Raw genomic sequence first — 23,354 nt, 5'->3', positions numbered from 1 at the left:
CTCCACTCCCAGGCCAGGTTGCAATTTTTAAGGCATCTGTGAGGAGAGAGAGGTAAGAGGTTCACGCATGACCATGGCCTCAGCAATGTCTCTCACCATAATGACTAGCACCATCTTCTCCATGAGGGTTAGAACATGCAAGCTCGCCTGTTCCCCACTGGTTAGCTCCTGTTGCCTCTGCATGTCGGCCACCTTGTCCTGTAACAGACAGGGAAGTGTATCAGTGAGTGTGGAGCAATGTGTTTGGGTGACGTGGTTGTCATGGTTGAATAGCTGGCAGCGTGTGAAAGCTGTGAGATGCGGCTGTGAGGTTTGCAGCAGTGCTAAGTGTGTGAGGGTAAGCTTTGAATGTTAGGGATGAATCCTGAGTGATAGAGATTGTTGGTAGGTGACTGATGGGGGTTTGGGGCTAGTGGGGCAGTTAGCGGGATATGGTATTTGAAGCACTGTATCCGGGTCCTTGAGGCTGAACCCACGGCTATCTGTTCCCACTGCCTTCTCATTGTGATTCTCGAAAGCTCTGGTTCTACCATTCTGGATAAGGTGTAGTAACTTGTCATGGTGCCTTTATATTTTGAATGGTGCAAAATAATCCAAAACAGAGGTGAAAACAAGGCAAGCAAAAGGGCTAGACAAGCATACAACTAACATTTTTTACAATGTAGTTTGTAAGCTGATAAAAGACTGAATGTTCAATAGTTGTAACACTCTTTATCACTATGTTGCTCCAATTAGAAGTGTCCAGGGGTCGGATTTTCAAAGGCACGATTTCAAGACCGGGGTCCCGGAGGTTGCCTCCGGATCCTGAGATGTCTCCTTAAAGGAGATTTTCAGAGGCCTGTGCAGTGCAGAACGGAATTTTTAAACTTTATTTCGGCGAACCCAAACAGTCTGGTGCATGTTAGTGCATAGCTGTTGGGTTCGCTGTGGGATCAAATAAAGTTTATTCATCTTTACCTTAAAACTGTTTTTAATGGACATTCTTGTGGAGTGCTAGTGCTGGACCTTCATTTTTCCTGTATGGCCCTTTCATCCTTGTCGATGCTGCTGGCCCCGTAAGGAGCTGCCTGTTCTCTTTGGCACGGCAGTGGCATCCCCCAACATGGCTGCCATTTGCCTTTGCCACTGCTGCCAGGTAGGCAGCTCCCACCTCTTGGAGACACTCAGTGCCACTAATTGAACACCAAATTCGCCTCCTGCCCAATTAGGGCATTTACATTTAGAAATATCATCATGAGAGCAACGCAGCTGAGGCGCAGGGTCAGGGGATGGAATTCCCAACCCCGAATTGAAAATCCAGCCCCAGAACTTTGCAACTATACCAAATGTATATGAAAGAGAATATAGAGAGTGGTGAGAATGTGGAACTTACTATCACAAGGAGTAGTTGAGATGAATAGGATGGATGCTTCTAGATGAGTACATGAGGAAGAAAGGAATAGGAAAGCTGATAGGGTTAGATGAAGTAAAGTGGGAGCATAAATACTGACATAGGCCAGTTGGGCTGAATGGCCTGTTTCTGTGCTGTAAATTCTATGCAATTCTATGTAATTATTTATTATTTGCATTAAAAATACTTTTTATATCCGGTATAGGAAAACCAGACAGCCATCGCTTCGTAAATGTGCTGAAATCCTGCCGTATTAATCAAGGTCTACTTCCTCCAGGCACTTTTTGAAAACAGCATATGTAGCATTTCACTTCCAATAAGCTGATTTAATATTTAATTTGACTATCGTAGAATTAAGGGCTTGAACACTGAAAGAGTTGAACTTTTGCACCAACAGAAGCCTACCAGCGATTTCCTTGCTCAGCCCAGGAACCAGGAGAAGGTCAAGATGCCAATAAAGTGAGTTTAACATTCATTTTTTTATGAGGCGCATTTTCTTCACAAAATATAGCTTGAAAAAGGAATGACTTTTTTTAATAGCACAGTCTGTGTATGAATTATATAAACCAGATACACCAGAAATCAGTGACCATTAAAAGAGATACATTGATCAAAATTTATCATTTTGTATTGTATTTATTCCAAACAAAATGCTAGAAAGCTGATAATGCTATTTTCAAGGGTAGTTGTTACTGTTCCCATAGGCCGACCCCTGAAGAGACAAAGCTGTGGTCTGAGTCTGTGGATAACCTGCTGTCTCACAAAGGTAAGAAAAGTTTAAGTCACATTTAAATGTACAGTTCAGTGGTGGGGATATATTCTATTCTCTATACCTTGTTAAAGGCTCTAGTTATGTTTGTCATTGAAGAGCATTTTCCTCATGTATACGGGAGTAGACTTCTTCTCCTCCTCCCTCCCACCATTAGCCCCCCCCCTCCCCGCCCACCACCACCCACCACCTTCCAGTTCTCGATAGAAATGTTCTATTTATTCCACCCAGGACAAAAAGCAAAAATCTCCAGCTGATGGAAATCTGAAACAGAGTAGATAATGCTGGAAACATGCAACAGGTCAGGCAACATCAGTGGAGAGAAAATAGAGAAGTGAACATCTCCCTTCATCAGAACTGGAACAACAGCGCTTAAAAAAGGGAAGGGGAGGGGGAGAAACACACAGGAAGACATGAGAACAGACAGACGGGAAAAGACCAGCTGCTCCACCAAGCCTGTCCCAGGCAGTTATGCTGCAAATTAACAACACGAGCACCGCCATTGCCACTGCACCTCCCCCTGCCCCAATGATCCAATACCTCCCCCCACCCACCCCCACCATGCAATCTGCGGGGAGAGGTGAAAATACAGAGGGGAAAAAGACCTAGGCTAATTTTGGTGGTCCCCGAAGGAGAGCAAACAGGCTCCAGGAGAAGACCATGTGACCGGGAGACATATCGGTCAATACCACACCCAACTTTCCTATACTCTGATGTCAGCCACTGTTAGCAGCTCATACAAGATCCTTCATTGCTTTGATTACTATCATTAATGTATTCTATTGTTTCATGCTGATATCACTTTGTTTAGCCACCTCCTGTCTACCACTTAAAGCACTTCACAGGTCTGTCTCTTTCTTTTCCTGTATATGTGGTTGGGTTTCTTTCTCTCCCCCTTCCCCTTGTCCTCTTTCTGTTCATTTATGATAGCATTCATTTCGTCCATACCTGATATGGTGACTTGTCTGTTATCTCCACAGATACTGGCCGACCTGCTGAGTGTTTCCAGAGTTTTCCCATTCTTGTTTTTGTTACAGCCAGCCATGTCTTCGATGGTCTGCTAAATGTTCATTCTTTTTCCTCAGCTGGTCAGGCTGCCTTCAGAAGCTTCCTTAGGAAGGAATTCAGTGAAGAGAACATTGACTTCTGGCTGGCCTGTGAGGCCTACAAGAAAATCAAGTCTCCTACAAAATTGGCTTCTGAAGCCAAGAAGATTTACTCGCAATTTATAAAAGTTGAGGCCCCCAAAGAGGTATGAAACTTTTTTTTTTGTTGTTTTGAAAAATTACTTAATGATTGTAACTGTCATTAAAATGAAAACTGGAAACTCTTTACCAAAATCTTTTAAATTCTCGATTTTAAAATTTTCATATTCAAATCCTTCCAAGGCCTTGAGACCTATTGAGACAATAATCTGGAACAAAATTAATTGATGTTTCGAAAAGTATGGGCTAATAAATGAAAGCACAGATGTGTTAAATCATGTTTAACTAACTTGATTGAGTTCTTTGATGAAGTAGTGGGAGAGTTGATCAGGGTAGAGAGGTTGATGTGTACATGAACTTTCAAAAGCTGTTTGATGAAGTACCACATAATAGACTTCTTAGAAAAATTAAAGCCCATTGGATTAAAGTGGCAGCGGCAGCATGGATCCAAAATTGGCTAAGGGAGAGAAAGAAAAAGGAGTGATGAACAGTTGTTTCTCAGGCTGGAGGGAAGTATACAGTGGTGTTCCCCAGGGGCCAGTATTGGGACCACTGCTCTTTTTGCTCTTTATCACAAAAGACACAATTTCTACATAAAATTAAGGCTCACTTACGATCTCACAATAGGACTCTGAAATCTCAGGAGCTTGCACAGGCATTCAAAACTGAGTCTTTCATAAGCTGCTACATCCTGCTCCTCCCCTGGATGAATCACAGAGACAGAATTCCAGATTGTCCGTGGCACTTGGTTGGTGTTCAGGTGCAGGTTGCAGGGTGTTTAGTGCTGGCTCCCATTGTTACTGACTGCTGGAGTGTTAATGTGACCGGAAGCAGGTTGAGTGTGGCAGCCACAGGCTCAGTGACTGTCTCTCTTAGCGAGTGCTGTCCAACGCATCATTAGCTCAGGGAACACATCAATGCTGTTACCTCATTAACAGTGTTGAATTGGAATGGGGCAGAAACGGTCCGTCCTACTTCGAGATGTTGTAGGAAGCACTGGTCGAGAACGTGATGAAGGGAGAGACAGATTGAGAAGCTGCTTAGACTCTGTTAGCAGAGGATAGTTGGAGTGGACAGCTGTAAAAGGGGGTTGTCTGGTTGCTGTGAGAGGTTCTGATGAAAGGTCACAGACCTGAAATGTTAACTCTGTTTCTCTCTCCACAGATGCTACCAGAACTCCTGAATATTTCCAGCAATTTCTGTTTTTATTTCAATAAAGACTCACCTCACTGTATTCCACCTATCGCCTCCTTTCTATCTCGATTTGTGCTGAGCCCCCTGCTTCACCACACACTCTGGCACATCTGAGATGCTTACACAACGCAGCCTGTGCCTACACTGGCAGCCCAATGAGGGAGCAAAGGTGAAGGCAGCAGCTCCAAATTCAGGCAATAAAGAATGAGCATTTCACAACAATGAATGTGAACTGTATTAGTGACAAAAGTTTATAAAACAATATAAATGGCAAATGGAAAGCACCCATGAATGCTCAAGTGTCTCTAGGTGCTTTCCTTAATATGTTTTCTAGTGCTTCTATGAGGTGTGATCCCTGCATTAGCAGCTGGGCTACAGGCAGGCTGCTGATCAGGCTGCCCTTTGGCCTGAGGCCTGGAGGGTCCCAGCAGGCTGAAGGGTTCCTGCACTGGTGTACGACTGTCCTCAGGAACTGCAGTTACTGGAACTGGGCTTACTTGGAGAGGGGTTGAGGAGCTGATGTGGAGGTCAGCCTCTTCTCCCTTTCAAGGCTCACTTGAACCTCCCTCCTCACCAGAGAATGACGAGGATTTGGAGAAGATTCCAGCGCCTGGTCCTTCTCTCGCCTTGCCACTGCTACATCGAACACATGGTCAAGGCGATGGTGTGCAGGTCTGCACACATCCACAGAATCTGGCTCTCCATGAGGTTCACCAATCTCTCAATGGAGGAATCCATGAGCTCATACGCTTGAGACATGGCAGCACTCATGGCATGGATGAACTCCTCCATCGTCTGCTCATGGTTGTGCATTTCCTTAACTCCCCCTGCAACTCCAGAATGCTCTCTCCTGTTGAAACCAGAGGCTCGTCATCAGCCTGGGACTCAGCATGGGCCTGGACACCCACAGTCCTCTGACTGTCAGAGGCCTTGGCTGTCTCAGACTCCGTCAGCTGCTGGGGCGTGTGTGTGGTGCTCTCACCAGCTTGTGATCCTGAGTCTAAGGCCAAACTAATACCCACCAATGAGAATGTCTCTGCGCTGGTGGAAGGTGCAGGAGAATCATGTTACGGTGCATCCTCTGACCCTCCTCCTCCTCAGAGGTTGACAGCTGGCCGCCTTCAGCTTGAGCCTCCTGCGGACAATGACCAACATGAGAAAACACAAACATCTATGGCTTAGACTGTGCAGATCTCGCCATGCTAACCATGAGTGATGTGGATCGCCAGAAGTGTGGTGGAGGTCACATGAACACAATCCTCACTCTTGTGTGGATGCTCCTGTTTCACTATTGCTTTTGAACGGTTGTCCTGGGCCTCCAATATCTCCAGTGCCTCCTCCTCAGCTGACAACAGAGGCCACAGATCTGGGATACCTCCACCTTCCTCGAGATCCTCCTGGTTTTATGGACCCGTTTGTCCTGCAAGTAGAAAGAGGGAGATAGTAAGACTTTGCAGGAGGATCAACAGGCCAGTTATGTAAGTGGTAGCTCATCATCCTCTGATGGCATTTTCTACATTTTTCTCTCCCACGTCTGCTCTCAGGGGATGCAATGGGAGTGAACTGTGAAAGAAGGCGGCATGTCGCTGAGAAGCAACCATGCATCTGCCAGGATATGGTGAAGCTTAACCCCCTTGCCAACACCTTTTTGGTCATTCCCTCCCCAAGTAGCGGTCCCTGCCGTATAGCCACATGCAAGCCCCAAAGAGGAGAGAAGCATGGAGGACTCACCTTGGCAGAACGTCAGGTCATTGACCATCTTCTGACACTGAACCCAGTTGTGTGGGGCGACACCATGGCTTGGTCAGCTGGAAGGATCTCTTCATGACATCCTTTGGAAAGAGGACCTCCCACCATTCCCTTCCAGCAATCCAGAATTAGTGGCTGAAACTTTACCTTGTGGTGGGCCTGGAAGCCACACAGTGAGTTTGTGCTGGCCAGGCCCTTAATTGGCCTCGATTGGACCTTCCACCCCTCTGAAGCAGGAAATCCCACCTCCAAGAGCTGACGGCCAATCAGAGGGCCGGCACCTCCTCAGACCCAGCAGCGCCACCGGGAGTGGTGGCCACTTCTGGGACTGCACCCAGCCAGGACCAGCAAGATGCAAGAGGTCCCGGGATGGAGGTACGTGTGTGGGGCCTTGCAGGGGACAATCGTCTGGACCCAAGTGAGGGGGGTGGGGGGGTCGCTCGATAGGGCAGGGGAAGGTGGTCCAGTGGGGGTGGCTTGTGTCATCAGGGGGCCCTCCGTGGGGCACAGGGTGCCCGATCAGGAGGTCCACACCCCCCTACCTGCAAGAAAGTCGCTGTCACGTTTGTATGTGTGGGCTTGAGTATTAGAGACTATATGGTACTTGGAAGTGAAACTGAAAGGAACTCAGAGTTTTGGGGAAAACACCTGAACTGGGGTTTGCTGTAAGGTCAGCTATGCATATGCTCCTGTAGTGAACAGCTGTAAGCAAGAACTCTGCAGAAATCTTTTATTAAAGCTTGTTAAATCTTTGTTAAAGTTAAATCTGTTACTTCGAGTGTGATTCTTCAGCCTGAGACGCAACAGTTGCTAGGTTTAACTGGGTGGCCTCCCCAGGTGATGAGGTGCCCGGCTGCTGCTGATAATATACCAGCAGCAGCGGCGGTGGAAGAAGGCGCTTAAGTTGCAAATAATTGGCCACATAAGGGCTTTAATTGGCCTGTGGTTTGTTGGCAGTTTGCCACCTCCCATGCCGTTGGTAAAATTGCAGTAGGGGTGGGTAGGCAATGGGAACAGCACCCCCTGCCTCTCATTCAATTTTAAACCCCCCCCTCCCCGCCTCCTCCCAGCCTGTTCCCAGGGGGAGGGGGGTGTAAAATTCCTGCCAGTGAATCAGTGAAAGGCACCAATACAAGCAGGCTGGCAGCAATTTAAATATGGTGCCAATACCTGTGTTGGAGTCATCTGACTCCGCAATCACTGCTTTGAAGCTTATTTATAGTTGCAGCAACAGTATTCAAAAGCAGCCTCTTGTAACTCAGTGCAGCTTCCCTTTAAGAGGGACAGACTGCCTTTAAGAAGAGAAGGCTGGCTGCACCAGGTCCTAGCAGCATCTGCTCCTCAGTTCCCTGCTGTGTTATCAGGCAGACAGCAGCACAGGAAACACTGGGCCCTACCCTACAATCAGGTAAATAAGGAGGCAGCACCAAATGTGTGTGCTGCCTATCTCCATCGCAAGAGAGGAGGACAGATCACGAATTGTGACTCCTGTGCCCAAAAAACTGGCATGGACCAATTTTTAGCCCATTCTCTCTTGATTTATGAGACAGCGGGTTTGGCCTGTCTGTAATGAACTGGACTTGGGTATATAGAGCATAATTTCAAAGTTTGCAGATGATATGAAATGGGGGAATGTATAAATAATCAGGAGCATAATAACAGACTTCAGGAGGACAGAGAGAGACTGGTAGAATGAGCAGACACACAGCAGATGAAATTTAATGCAGGGAGGTGTGACATAATATATTTTGGTAGGAAGAATGAGGAGAGGAAATATAAGCTAAATGGTACAATTTTTAGGGGGTGCCGGAACAGAGAAACCTGGAGGTATATTTACATAAATCTTTGAAGGTGGCAGGACAAGTTGAGAAGGCTATTAAAAAGCATATGTGATTCTTGGCTTTCTTAATAGAGGAATAGAGTACAAAAGCAAGGAAGTTATGCTAAACTTTTATGTATCACTGGTTAGGCCACAGCTGGAGTATTGTGTTCAATTCTGGGCACCACACTTTTTGAAGATGTCAAGGTTTTGAAGACAGCACAGATAAGATTTACTAGAACGGTACCAGGGATGAGTTTTGTGGAGGGACTTGAGATGCTGGAGTTGTTCTTCTTAGAACAGTAAAGGTTAAGAGGAGATTTAACAGAGGTGATCACAATCACAAGTAAGGAGAAACTGGTTCCAGTGAAGAACCAGAGCTGACATGAGGGAAAGCATTTTTTTTACACAGCGTGTTGTTGTGATCTGGAATGCACTGCCTGAAAGGGCAGTGGAAACAGATTCAATAATAACTGAGGAGGAGTGCGGCTCATTTAGGTTACCAGGGAGTACGCGGAGGATGCCAACTGCAATTTGGAATTAGATAAATACTTGAAGGGAAACGGTTTTCAGGGATACATGGAAAGAGCAGGGGAATGGGATTCATTGGATAGCTCTACCAAAGAACCAGCACAGAGATGGGCTGAATGGCATCCTTCTGTGCTGTATAATTGTATGATTCTATGATTCTATGATCTCCATAAATTCCCCCAGTTCTACAACCCTCTGAGAGTTCTACATTTCTCCAACTCTAGTCTCTTATCCATCCTACACTTCCTTCACCTCACCATTGGTAGCCTTGTCTTCAGCTGTCTTGTCCCCAAATTCTGCAATTCCTTCTTCAAACATCTTTGTCCGTCCACATCTTTCTCCTCCTTTAAGACACTCCTTAAAAACGTCCTCTTTGACCAAGCTATGTCCTAATATCTCCTCTATGACCCAGTGTAAATTCAAGTCTGATAACATCCTTGAAAAGCACATTGGGATGTTTTACTGCATTAAACGCTCGATATAAATGCAAGCTGTTTTCATTGTTTTTGTCCTCCCACAGGCATAAATGTTATTGGCCTACTTCAGACAGCAGCAACTTGAGATAACACTGAAATAAAGAAAATACACAGCTGAATGTTAAAACAGCCAGAGCAAGAGTGTGCAGTTGTCAGTCTCCTCCTACGCCTTATGGTGGGACATTACTGTACATCCTGCAATTTTTCACAGAATATAGTGGCCCTGCCATGTTCAGATACACAGAGAGGAAGTAGAATGGAGATGGTAAAATAACAGAAATGCTATTAAAGTGAGACAATAGAAGGTAAAATGGGAGAAGGTAGATACATTTACATGACTATGTGTGGAGTGGGTGGGGAGAGAAAAGGGAGAGTAAAGTAGGTAGAAAAGAAAGCAGTAAAAGCTAACAAAGTAGTTGTCACTTTTAAATGAGAGATGTAGCGTGTTGTGCAGACGAATCACTAATTGATAGTCAAGTGCAATGAACTGTTTATTTCCGATTCCTGCTGTTGACATTCATTTTCCGACACTGTGGGACTATCACTAACTACAGAGAAAAGTCAAATCAGTGTCTCAGCAGGAAATAGTTCATAATAGGTGTCATGGTCTGTGTCAATGTTTAGTTGCAAGTATTTTTTTAAATGTTGCTGTAAATTTTGTTCCTAAAATTTCAAGGACATTTGAATTTCAGGATGAATCTCAAATCTAGATTTGGAGTGGAATGAAATTGGTCTACATTGTCCTCATTTTCTGTGCAGTAAATAAGGTGGGTGGGGGGCCACAGAGGTACAATAAAGAAGCCAATTTCTGTGTCTAAACAGTGCCAGAAACACGTCCGACGTCATTCTCTCTTTGGCCTCCTTGTCTCGAGAGACAATGAGTAAGCACCTGGAGGTGGTCAGTGGTTTGTGAAGCAGCGCCTGGAGTGGCTATAAAAGCCAATTCTAAAGTGACAGACTCTTCCACAGGCGCTGCAGATAATATTGGTTGTCGGGGCTGTTACACAGTTGGCTCTCTCCTTGCGCTTCTGTCTTTTTTCCTGCCAACAGCTAAGTCTCTTTGACTCGCCACTCTTTAGCCCCGCCTTTATGGCTGTCCGCCAGCTCTGGCGATCACTGGCAACTGACTCCCACGACTTGTGGTCAATGTCACAGGACTTCATGTCACGTTTGCAGATGTCTTTAAAGCGGAGACTTGGACGGCCGGTGGGTCTGATACCAGTGATGAGGTCGCTGTACAATGTGTCCTTGGGGATCCTGCCATCTTCCATGCGGCTCACATGGCCAAGCCATCTCAAGTGCCACTGGCTCAGTCAGGTGTATATGCTGGGGATGTTGGCCGCCTCGAGGATTTCTGCATTGGAGATACGGTTCTGCCACCTGATGCCAAAGATTCTCCGGAGGCAGCGAAGGTGGAATGAATTGAGACGTCGCTCTTGGCTGACATGTGTTGTCCAGGCCTCGCTGCCGTAGAGCAAGGTACTGAGTCATATTGGTCCAAGCCTAAGACACGCATTAGGCCTCTTGAATCTGTTAACTAATTAGACCCCAGACCTACCCAAGGGCTGCAACCAGTATCTCACCAGTCCTTCATTCATCCAAGCTTTGCCAGCAAGCTGCCTGGGGTCATGCAGTAGGCATCCGCAGCTCCCCCAGTCTTAATAAAATGGGGCCCAAGGCCCTATACCGAGCGGACTGTGGGTCAACTGCATCCAGTTCAAGTCAGCCTGATCAGTCAGTTCTGACATCTTTCCTCAAGGTGATTAACAATCCCACACTCCCAGTGAGCAGCAGGCACTGTGGGGTCAGAGACAGGGGCTGCAGCAGTGTGCCTCCTGTCCCTGACCCACTCTCCCTGGGAATGCAGCTCTCTTCTGGGATCACAGCATCACAGAAGCAGCCCTCACCCCTCTGATGTACCTTACCAAGATGAAGGGAAGATTTCATTTTAATGGGCGCAGGTCAGGCCCAAGAAAGCCCAGGATTGAAATTGGTTAGAGTACTCCAACAGAAAAACGTTCAGCTTTTGTTCACGATAATATAGAGGCGTGATTAAAATCTTTAATCATCTAGGCCTTTAAATAATAAAGGAATTTTTGGTTTATATTTAAACCTGCCAAATGTTATTGATGACCGGGTGTTGATTTTCAGCTTGCAGGTCTAATTACTGACTGTTCAGTTCTAGTGTAGCTGTGGATATACTGGCAAGGAGGAAGTAAGGGCACAAGGAAGAATTAAGTTTTTTTTATTCTTTCGTGGGATTTGGCTGTCGCTGGCTAGGTTAGCATTTGTTGCCCATCCCCAATTGTCCCTTGAAAAGGTGACGGTGAGGCGCCTTCTTGAACCGCTGCAGTCATGTGGTCTAGGTACTCCCACAGTGCTGTTAGAAAGGTGGTGATGTTCCCATGCATCTGCTGCCCTTGCCCTTCTAGGAGGTAGAGGTCAAGGGTTTGGAAGAAGGCTTGGTGAGTTCCTGTGGGGCATCTTCTAGATGGTACACACTGTTGTAACTGTGCACTGGTGGTGGAGGGAGTGAATGTTTAAAGTTGTAGATGGTGTGCCAATTAAGCGGGCTGCTTTGTCCTGGATGGTGTCGAGCTTCTTGTATGTTGTTGGAGCTGTACCCATCCAGGCAAGTGGAGAGTATTCCATCACACTTGTGCCTTGTGAATGGTGGACAGGCTTTGGGGAGTCAGGAGATGAGTTACTCAGTTCCCAGCCTCTGACCTGCTCTTGTAGCCATAGTATTTATATGGCAGCTCCAGCTAAATAAGAAAGAGACATTTGGTTCAGGAAGCCTGCTATTCAGAATTTTTTTTATTCTTTCATGGGATGTGAGCATCGCTGGCAAGGCCAGCATTTGTTGCCCATCCCTAATTGCCCTTGATAACTGAATGGCTTGCTAGGTCATTTCAGAGGGCAAATAAGAGTCAACCACATTGCTGTGGATTTGGAGTCACATGTAGGCCAGACCAGGTAAGGACAGCTGATTTCCTTCCCTAAAGGACATTTGTAAACTAGATGGATTTTTACGCAAATGGATGATAGTTTCATGGCACCATTACTGAGACTAAATTTCAATTCTAGACTTTTATTAATTAATTGCGTTTAGTAGCTAATTGAAGTTAAATTCCACCAGTCGCCATGGTGGGATTTGAACCCGTGTCCCCAGGGTATTATCCTGGGCCTCTGGAGTACTAGTCCAGTGACCTTACCACTATACCACTGTCACAATGGAAGCTTTCATAGCCATGTCCAATGCCCATGTATGCACACTACCCACATAATAATCAGCAGACCCAAGTCAGGGTCAGTTATAACTTCCATACCATCATCAGTTAGGTTGCCAACTCTGCTTGGATGTAGTTATGGAGGTTTCATCACATAACCTCTCGTCTCCAATGCCCCGCACCGGTAAACAGACAATTTATTTTATCCTTCTCCAACATTTTGATAAGGAATAAACAAAAATGAAAAACATAGCGAGTGTGAAATTCGGATCCATAACGCCACTAGAGATGGCGATATGGAAGCCGAAGGCCCTTCTAGGGGGTCCGCTACATTGCCAGGTGCTTCTGGCATGGCCCGCGTGTTGCCCCATGATGGGATGGGTGCACGGTCAGGCTTCCCCTCGTGCGCTGGAAGCCTATGAGCTGGTGTTGTCATAATCTCACTGACCCCGTTTACGAACTTGGACCATGCAGGTCCATTGTACCCATTCACTTGTCACTCACTAAGGAACATTCGTTTAGCTGCAAGAGGGGCCCAGTACTAACATTACTTAAAGGGCCAGGCGCCCAACTTGCTGGTAAGATAATTTGGAATAATTTCGATTGTGAAGTCTCTGGAAGTACTCTTGAGTGTTATTGGTGATGTTGTGGTGAGCTTCTGGACTTGCTGCAGTGTGTTGCTATATCCTCACAGGGAGGGCAGAGGATTTGTTGACCAGTTCACAAAAAGGCTGTAACAGGTGCAGGGGCTGTCATTGCATGCCTCTGGGTCTGCAGCATGACAGAAAGATGGAGCAGAGGCTGAGGAGAGAGTGAGCTCTGCACGATGCCCTTTGCCAAGTTGGAGCTAGACCCGTCCATGCTCCTTGATGGTGACAGGAAGTTGTCTGACAGGCCAGTCAATGCACCCAGCATTTCGGTATGCATCCTCATCAGCATTCTCCTGTACATCACCCCATCAAGATCCTTATTTGATTCCCTTTTGGCAGAACACACCTGCGACCTCACCCTCTGGTAAGCTGGCACATGAACTATCCTTTCCTCCAGACCTGGCTGCTGCCTACTCGTGTCTACTAACTCACCAGCTTGAATTTTACTGGCGAGGGTCCTGGTAATGGGCCAGAAGGCAGGGGGCGACCCTGCCTCGGCCCTATTTTGGACCCTGGGCCAAATTCCACGGCCTGCAGCCAATTAACTGCCCACCATTGGGGTCCTTGCCCTTTAAGGATGGGGATCCCGTCTTCAAGAGCTTCCAGCCAATCAGAGGGCCAGCAACTCAGTAGTACCAGCAACACCACTGGGAGCAGTGGCCACTGCTGGTACTACGGGAGGCCCGGGACCAGGCCCAGCGCTAGAGTCCCAGACCACAGGTAAGTGTGGCGAGCTCACCAGGGCTAGTCCAGCAGACCCCAGCGAGGTGGGGTGGAGGATGGTCGTTCAGGGTTGTGGGGGTGTTGTTTGCAGAGGGGTGGCTTTGCTGCTGTGGGCCCTCCGTGGGCCACAGGTTGTCCACGGAGGAGGGGGCCCCACACCAGTTTACTGGGCTACCTCCCCACGTGGCAGAGGCACCCATCAGACACTGGAATGTACCAGCGGCAGCAGGAAAAGGCCCTTAGTGGCCATCAATTGGCCACATAAGGGCCTAATTGGCCTCTGGGTGGGAAGGTCATCCTCAGCCATTCCTGCCTCGGACTAAGTTCCAAGGTGTCAGGAAGGTGATGGGCACTCCGCCCCCTGCCTTCCCACGCAATGTTATGGGCCCCCCACCCGCCTCTGTTCCTGTCCTTAGGAGGGGTGCATCAAATTCAGCACAACCATGTGCTGATCCCAGCTTCCTACTTGCCTTTAAGGTATGTGGAGTACAAGTATCTGAGCTGGTGGCTGCGAGGGTCAGACCAAGTGACAGGGCCTCTTCATCAGTGCTGTGTTGTTGCTTTCTCTCTTCCTCCTGTGACTGCTGTGGCAGGGCAGGCAGCAGTTCCTGGGTGTCTGAAAGCAGCAAATCAGAAAGGGCAAGGTTGACCTGAGAGAAGGCTTTCAAAAGGGAATTGGATGATTATCCGAAGAGAAAAAAATTGCAGGGCCACAGGGAAAAGGCAAGAGAGTGGGACTAGCTGAGTAGCTCTTACCGAGAGCTGGCACAGACAAGATGGGCCGAATGGCCACCCTCTGCTGTAACCATTCTATGATTCTATGATTCAAGAAAAGCAAGGGGTCCATGGTCACACCATTTGCAGTTTGCTCATCATGCCAGATTGCAGGGTGAGGGTGAGCTGGGAGTTGAAAATGTGCATCAGGCAGGAACATAGCAGCCTCCTCAATGTTCTCAGTGAAGCCGGATGCCATGGGCTCTGTCACAGCCAGCACCATGATACGGAGAACCATCTCCTCCATAGGGCACAGGAAATGCAAGCGCCCTTGTCCCCCATCAGTTTTGCTCTGCTCCCTTCTATTGTTTGTCACCTTGTCCTGCAAGATTGCAGGAAGAATATTAGTGATTGTGTTGCACTGTGTTTGGTTGATGTGCCTGGCACAGCTGAATAGCTGGAGGCATGTGGAAGCAGCCGGAGCTGGATATGAGGCTTGCTTCATTGGCGTGTGTGTAAGGGTGAGGTGGACTATTTGGACTTCAGACGTGAGTCCTGAGTACCAGTGACTGCTGCTGGGTGAGTGATAAGGATGTGGTACATTGAGCAGCATGAGATACTGGTGGAGCGGTGGGTAGGAGATGTCATGTGACAATGTAGTCACTGACCTTGACCATTTGTGTGAGGCTATTAGACATTGTGTGGCACTGCTGCAGGTCCCCAAGTCCAGATGTCACAATTGACCTGCCCAACCACCTGCTCTGAATTCCTTCTCAGGGTCGTCCTTGATGGCCTCCTTGCCCCCTGCATAATCATGATGTCTCTGCTCCTGTCCACCTCCACCATTAAGGATTCTAGCAGCAACGCATCTGTCATCCTAGAGCCCTCTCTCTGCCCTGGTGTTCCATGTTCCTTGTTTAGAATTGCAGCAATAGTATTCAGCAGCAGCCTCGGTATAGCTTCTCTTTAATAGGGACAGACTGCCTTTAAGAAGAGAAGCCTGGCTGCACAAGGGGCTATTAGTAAAATGCTGCTCAGCTCCCTGCTGAATGCTCAGGCAGCCAGCAGTATGGGTCCCACTTGCTACAATCAGGTAAATGAGGTGGCAGCACCAAGTTGTTAGCGGAGGGGTGGACTTTGCTGCTGGGTTTGTTGGTTGCCTACCTCCACCACCCTAGGTGTGAGCAGGTCGTATATCAATACCCACTCTGCGCAAAAATAGCACCCACCATTTTGTAGCCCAATTTCTTTTAAAGCTGCTTATGAATTATCCTCCTGGATTGCTTGCAGCTGTGCCTTGGAGATTAATCTTTAATTCCTGGAGATTCCAAGGCAATCTGTCCAGGTTAGCAACCCTATCATCAATGCTTAGACTGACTCAGCCTAGGATTGATCCTTGATCCTTCATGCTTTGTGTGGCTCAGTAAGTTGTATGAACATGTTAAAAGACTGCCTCAGGAAGCCCTGGATCTAATCAGCATGCACAGCAAGGGAACATAGTCCAAATGCTGATCATTTTCACACCTTTGATTTCTTTCTCACAGATTAACATTGATTTTACGACACGGGAGGATATTACCAAAAACATCAGTGAGCCAACCCACTCCAGCTTTGACCTGGCACAGAAAGTAATCTACAGCCTGATGGCAAAAGACTGTTATCCCAGGTTCCTGAGATCTGACAGCTACCTGGAATTGGTAAACAAGACAGACAATGATCAATAGAAATGAAGCCATTCTTTTCCTGACATGTAGAACAAGCAGTGGGTAAACAATCCAGAAATAGTAGCTAGTTGCCAGCTGAACACTGAGAATATTGTAAGCAATTTAATACTGCCTAAATAGTTCAGGCTGATCTGAAATAATTAATGACAACAATTAATAAAGAAATGTTCCCAAGTGTTTAAACTGCTCAAATCCTAACGAAGAATGTTCACAGCGCATTTAGTTTCTTAGTTATTGTCAGAAGATTGAATGTCCCTGTGTTACTCTCCAAGACTGATCTAAACACTGAACTGGAGAATGGTATACCATGTTACTACTAATGTTGTCCTTATTTGGGATCAAAGTTTGAGCTTTGCTATTAAAAATTATAGAGCTCTAGCCAGAAACAATGAACAAAATATTTACACCAAAATAGTCTATAATTGATAAGTTAGAACAATAAGGTTCGATTACATCAATATTCAATTCTTGGTTAACTCATGAAAGGAATCCAAATTTCTTACATGAAAGAGATGATCACGCTGATCGTGAAAAGTGAATTCAGATCTATTGTGAAACTTTCTCATTGTGTATTTTCAAATAGTTTTCAGCATAATTTGAAAGGAAGTTGTCATAATTAGCATTGTAAAGTGAGATATTATTCATTATAGATGGCATTTTTCTCCCTATTTTATTTAAGTAGTTTTTTTTTACTTTCTACACTTATTTGTATAAGTTACAGTCACTGGACAAAAAAGAGAAGATCTAAGTAAAGGACTAGATTAAAGATATCGGGCAGGATTTTCCCGGCGCTGGGGTGGTGGGCTGAGAGGCGGGGGTGCGAGGAATCCAGTGGAGAGCCACATTGGGACGGCACAGCGATGTAGTCCCATCGTTAGGGAAGTTACCCAGTGGAGGGATCAGATGGTTAGCAGCTACCCACTAAATGGAGCTGGGAAGCCAATTTAAATAATTAACAACCCACTTCGGGTCCATTCCTCAGGAGCATGCCCCGCCACATGGGGAGGTTGCCAGCGTCATGGAGGCGGCTTCCCTGGGGCAGCCCGGGGGAGCCATTGGAGCTGGAGGTTCCATGGCCCAAAGAGGGGGCCACGGGCAGGGAAGGCAGCCCTGAGTCCACATTGGACCATCCGGAATGGCCTGCCTGCTCGGCCAGTCTGACCTTTAATTTAAAACTTACTTTTCTGAGGGCACATCCATTTCGAGGTACCCTCTTGATCGAGGTACCTGCCTCAACAGTGCCCACCTCTCCTAGTGGGCCTACCAAGGCTCTAGAGCTGCAGGCCCTCTAGGACCAGCAGCCACTACATCCTGCCCAGTGTCCTTAATTGGACAGTGAGCCCGGAGATGGCCAAATAGGAGGCCAGCTCTGGGAAAAAAGCTGAGCATTTCCCGCTGCTGGTAGTTGCGGGCTCCAGAGCCCTATTTTATCCTGACATCGGGGTCCTGAAGCCCATGGGGAAGTCCTGCCCATCCACTCCAAATTTGACAATACTGCATTTTAGGTGATTTGGGAGAGGAGGGCAACTCTCTTAATTGTCTATACATTTGATAGGGAAGAGGACTATCACAGACTCAGTACTAGTTCCCAACTGTCATTGACCACACAAACCATTTCCTACCATCACCAGCTATTATTAACTGTTGTCATGGTTTCCAGTTTTATCGCTGTAATAGTTACTTTTTAAGTGTTTTATAGTTTTAACGACAGAATAAAATCATGCTGCAAACTCAGATTGTTGTACTTGTTAGCTTTAATTTAAGTACTACTTGATTTTGTTCTAAGGCCCTGGTATTGATGGTAGCATTTTTGAACTGTAGTCAATAAACTGAATTAAGCTTTTGCGGTCCATTCAAGAAACACTGGTTTTGGGCAGGAGACTAACAGGACACTATGCAGAGAGGCCTGTGAGTTAAAATCTTCTGGACCTCATGCCGCCAAAGTCAAGACAATTTTCTGCCTGTCCACTCATCTATCGCCCCGAGTTAAAATCGGGATTAATATCACAGTAGCAGTTATAAGATGCACCATACATTCCTGTTAATCTTTGTTACATTTTCATCTATGTCTTACCACCTCTACTTCACTGAGTACACCCAGATTAGATGGTACTTAATCAGTTAATGACTCACTTTTTCTTCTCTTCCACTCTTTCCAACTTGGGTGGTTTCCTTCCTTTCATCTAGAGTTCTTACCTTTAAAAATAAATCATGCTCATCAATAACAAGAAAATTACAAAAACAAACTTTGTTTTAAAAATAAGCCATGAAATATTATATATTATACATAATAAGCAATATTTTGACAGTGGGGTTAAGACTGTTGTTGACAATCATGATCCTCCCGGTTCCGTAGTGCCCCCCCCCCCCCCCCCACCACACCGCCGCTGGGCGATGGGAAGTGAATTACAATATGTAAATGAGTGGGATGAATACATTTAAATAAACTTACCTTTACTCTTCCGGGCCTGCCACAATCCTCAGTGCGGCAGCTGTCACTCGCGTGCCTTCAATTCCCTATCTGGGCAAAACCAGCCTCACACTGGTGGGGAGGGGGGTGGAGTTAAGATTTTCAGGGAGGGGGTGTCAAATAAACTGGGTGTAATAAATGGGTGTAGAGGATTGTGGGAAGGGGTGAACTTTAAACTTTGCGCAGTCTATGGGGGAAGGTCAAAATTAAATGGTAAGTGTTTTGGGGGGAGAGGGGATGGGCAAATAGTTAATGTAATTGTTATTGGGGATGGTGGGAAAGGGGCATTAGAAATTTATCTGATAAATTTTGTGGGGGGTGTATCTTTAAAAATGTAAATATGCCGGCAGGGTTGGCTGCCCTTTAAAAAATGGTGCCAGCGCCTGTGCACAGGCAGCTGATGCCATTGCCAGCAACGGACAGCCCGCCCCCTCCATGTGATTGGGGGGGGGCGGGCCTCCCCAGCTATTTAAATGAGCTGCCGCGCAGGAGATTGCGGTGGCTCTTTGGCGTGCGGCGGCATGTACAGGCCGCCATCTATTGAGCTCGCCGCTGAGATTGGTGGGGGGCCCTTAAAATGCAGCCCTGTAAGTGTGTATGTGCACCGCAGACTTCATTTTGGACACCTGAGGGCTATCATAATGTCCAAAAAACAGATGCAATGGATCCAGATTTTGTGAAGTGCAGGTGTCTCACACATTGGTCCTCACTAAGCTTCGGGTAGGACAATTACTCCCAAAACACCCATGGCGGAAATGGCCTCCTGCTAAGAGCCATTTTCCCCCTACTCCTCCCCCCCCCTTGCCCTGCTGTGCGTTTCCTCTGCTCATTCTCCTCCAAGTCAGCCTATATTCCAAGGGGAATGTCTACTGATGCATCTACTGATACTGGGTGCAACTGGTTTGTGGTGAAGCCTTGAAGTCAGGACAAGGTCCTTTAGCATGTGCCACACCACTCCCTGTAGACTTTTGCAACTTTAAAGAACACTAGAAAGCACCAAACATATGTATAGTTGTAGCAAAAGCCAGAAGAAATCAATCAAAAATGAACCTAAAGGAATTTGTTGATCGGTTGAAAAAGCGCTGCTGGCAGGGCGGTAGTGGAGGTGGGGGGATGGGTGGGTGCTCCTTCCTGTTGCAGACAGTGTGTTCACTCCTGTGTAATTAAGAGACACCATTAGCTCAAATATGTGCACTTGTTCACAATTGCTGTGTGTAGCAACAGTGCAGCAAACTCTATTTAAGATGATAATGTAAATTGGCTTTGTGAACAAGAATGCATTTTGTTGGAGAATGTGCAAGATTTTGAAAAATAATTATGAAATATTTCCACTTGTTTTGGCTGAGTCTTACGTACTGTTGCCTCTTTAGAGATTATGATTTAATTTCATTTCTCAAATAATCTGCTGACCTGTACAAAACCAATACTTTTTGAAATTCACCAGTTGTCATAGCTACCACAATGTTTTCAGTCATGTTTTAGTTATTTATAAATGTTGTGCTCACAAGGGTGGGGAAACATAGAAGGCACGGAGAGAATGTTTTCCTTTTTAATTCATTCATGGGAGATGGGCGTCGCTGGCTAGGGCAGCACTTATTGCCCATCCCTAATTGCCCTTGAGAAGGTGGTGGTGAGCTGCCTTCTTGAACCGCTGCAGTCCATATGAGGTAAGTACACCCACAGTGCTGGAAGGAAGGGAGTTCCAGGATTTTGACCCAGCAACAATGAGGGAACGGCGATATAGTTCCAAGTCAGGATGGTGTGTGACTTGGGGGGGATCTTGCAGGTGGTGGTGTTCCCATGCATTTGCTGCTCTTGTCCTTCTAGGTGGTAGTGGTCATGGGTTTGGAAGGTGCTGTCTAAGGAGCCTTGGACCATTGCTGCAGTGCATCTTGTATATGATGCACATTGCTGCAACTGTGCACCAGTGGTGGAGGGAGTGAATGTTTAAGGTGTTGGATGGGGTGTCAATCAAGGAGGCTGCTTTGTCCTGGATGGTGTCAAGCTTCTTGAGTGTTGTTGGAGCTGCACCCATACAGGCAAGTGGAGAGTATTCCATCACACTCCTGACTTGTACCTTGTAGATGTGGACAGGCATTGGGGAGTCAGGAGGTGAGTTACTCGCCACAGAATTCCTAGCCTCTGACCTGCTCTTGTAGCCATGGTATTTATATGACTACTCCAGTTTCTAGTAAATGGTGATCCCCAGGATGTTGATAGCGGGGGTATCAGTGATTGTAATGCCACTGAATGTCAAGGGAAGATGATTAGATTCTCTCTTGTCGGAGATAGTCATTGCCTGGCACTTATGTGCCATTTATCAACCCAAGCCTAGATATTGTCCAGGTCTTGCTGCATATGACACGAGCTGCTTCAATATCTGAGGAGACATGAATGGTGCTGAACATTTTGCAATCATCAGAAAACATCCCCATTTCTGACCTTACGATTGAAGGAAGGTCATTGATGAAGAAGCTGAAGATGGTTGGGCCTGGGACACTACCCTGAGAAACTCTTGCAGTGATGCCCTGGAGCTGAGATGATTGACCTCAAACAACCACAACCATCTTCCTTTGCACTAGGTACGATTCCAACCATCAGAGAGTTTTCCCCCTGATGCCCATTGACTCCAGTTTTGCTCGGGCTCCTTGATGCCATACTCGGTCAAATGCTGCCTTGATGTCAAGGGCAGTCACTCTCACCTCACCTCTTGAGTTCAGCTCTTTCGTCCATGTTCGAACCAAGGCTGTAATGAGGTCAGGAGTTGAGTGGCCCTGGTGGAACCCAAACTGAGCGACACTGAGCAGATTATTATTAAGCAAGTGCTGCTTGATAACAATGTTGACGACACATTCCATCACTTTACTGATGATTGAGAGTAGACTGATGGGGCGGTAATTGGCCGGGTTGGATTTGTCCTGCTTTTTGTGTACAAGACAAACCTGGGCAATTTTCCATAGTGCTGGGTAGATGCCAGTGTTGTAGCTGTACTGGAATAGCTTGGCTAGGGGCGTGGCAAGTTCTGGAGCACAGGTCTTCCAGTACTATTGCCGGAATGTTGTCAGGCCCCATAGCCTTTACAGTATCCAGTGCCTTCAGTTGTTTCGTGATATCATGCGGAGTGAATCAAATTGGTTGATGACTGGCATCTGTGATGCTGGGGACTTCAGCAGGAGGCCGAAATGGATCATCCACTCAACACTTCTGGCTGAAGATTATTGCAAATGCTTCAGCTTTATCTTTTGCACTGATGTGCTGGGCTCTCCCATCGTTGAATAAGGGGATATTTGTGGAACATCCCCCTCCTGTTAGTTGTTTAATTGTCTACCACCATTCACGACTGGATGTAGTAGGACTGCAGAGCTTAGACCAGATCCATTGGTTGTGAGATCGCTTAGCTCTATCACATGCTGCTTTTGTTGTTTGGCATGCAAGTAGTCCTGGGTTGTAGCTTCACCAGGTTGACACCTCATTTTGAGGTATGCCTGGTGCTACTCCTGGCATGCCCTCCTGCAATCTTCATTGAGCCAGGGTTGATCCCCCGGCTTGATGGTGATGGTAGAGTGGGGGATATGCCGGGCCATGAGTTTACAGATTTGGCTGAGTACTATTCTGCTGCTGCTGATGGCCCACATCGCCTAATGGATGTCCACTTTTGCATTGCTAGATCTGTTCGAAATTTATCCCGTTTAGCATGGTGGTAGTGCCACACAACATGATGGAGGGTATCCTCAATGTGAAGACAGGACTTTGTCTCCACAACGACTGTGTGGCGGTCACTCCTACCAATACTGTCATGTGCAGATGCATCTGCAACAGGCAGATTGGGGAGGACGAGGTCAAGTATGTTTTTCCCTCACCAGCTGCCGCAGACCCAGTCTAGCAGCTATGTCCTTTAGGACTCACCCAGCAATCTTGCTACCAAGCCACTCTTCGGACATTTGAGTCCCCCAGCCAGAGTACATTCTGCACCCTTGCCACCCTCAGTGCTTCCTCCAATTGCTGTTCAACATGGAAGAGTATTTTTCATCTGAGGAAGGTTGTTTCCTTACCCATATTTGACCTTATGCCATGAGACCTCATGGGGTCTAGAGTCAATGTTGAAGACTCCCAGAGCAATTCCCTCCCACCTATATACCCTGTGCCACCACATCTGCTGGATCTGTGATGCTGGTGGGACAGGACATATCCGGGGATGGTGATGGTGTTGTCTGGGACATTGTTTGTAAGGTATGATTTGGTGAGTATGACTATGTCAGGCTGCTGCTTGACTAGTCTGTGGGACATCTCTCCCAACTTTGGCACAAGCCCCCAAATGTTAGTAAGGAGGACTTTGCAGGGTTGACAGGGCTGGGTTTACAGCTGTCGTTTCTGATGCCGAGTGGTCCGTCCAGTTTCATTCCTTAGTGACTTTATAGCAGTTTGATGCAAACTGGGTGGTTTTATTTTAATAAAAAAAAGTCAACAGATGAAACTCTCCGCCGAACAAAGGCGGTGGAGGGGTGCCACCACCCGGAAAACGGGACCTGGAACAAGCAGAGATCAGCAGCCGCCAGCCTCTCAATGGCTTGTTAGGCCATTTCAGAGGGCAGTTAAGAGTCAACCATATTGCCATGGGTCTGGAGTCACATGTAGGCCAGACCAGGTAACGACAGCAGATTTCCTTCCCTACAACAGTCGACAATGGTTTCATGGACTAGAACATTAGAC

At 46.8% G+C, this 23,354-nt stretch overlaps 1 protein-coding gene and 1 long non-coding RNA gene across 3 annotated transcripts in view; one reads left to right on the top strand and one right to left on the bottom strand.

Moving 5' to 3' along the window:
* The window catches only part of LOC137373019 (uncharacterized), a 241,285-nt gene that overhangs the window by 54,750 nt on the left and 163,181 nt on the right, over positions 1 to 23,354 (bottom strand). Inside the window, exons 3-4 of one of the 2 annotated variants that reach the window (XR_010975555.1) lie at positions 19,695 to 19,799; positions 18,308 to 18,370 (exon numbers count right to left, since the gene is read on the bottom strand). This is a non-coding gene — a long non-coding RNA (uncharacterized lncRNA). The remainder of the gene's footprint in view (positions 1 to 18,307; positions 18,371 to 19,694; positions 19,800 to 23,354) is intronic. The other variant, XR_010975554.1, reaches the window with a different exon arrangement.
* Positions 1,812 to 16,212, top strand: LOC137373018 (regulator of G-protein signaling 21-like). The gene is made up of 4 exons (XM_068037728.1): positions 1,812 to 1,849; positions 2,095 to 2,156; positions 3,245 to 3,411; positions 15,995 to 16,212. The coding sequence occupies exons 1-4, from the start codon at positions 1,839 to 1,841 to the stop codon at positions 16,172 to 16,174; spliced, it is 420 nt and encodes a 139-aa protein (XP_067893829.1). The 5' UTR covers positions 1,812 to 1,838; the 3' UTR covers positions 16,175 to 16,212.

The sequence above is a fragment of the Heterodontus francisci genome, chromosome 8 (genome assembly GCF_036365525.1).
Source record: "Heterodontus francisci isolate sHetFra1 chromosome 8, sHetFra1.hap1, whole genome shotgun sequence".
Classification (NCBI taxonomy): Eukaryota; Metazoa; Chordata; class Chondrichthyes; order Heterodontiformes; family Heterodontidae; genus Heterodontus; species Heterodontus francisci.
The sequence above is the reverse complement of the archived record's forward strand: the minus strand, read 5'-3'. Positions and strand labels throughout refer to the sequence as shown.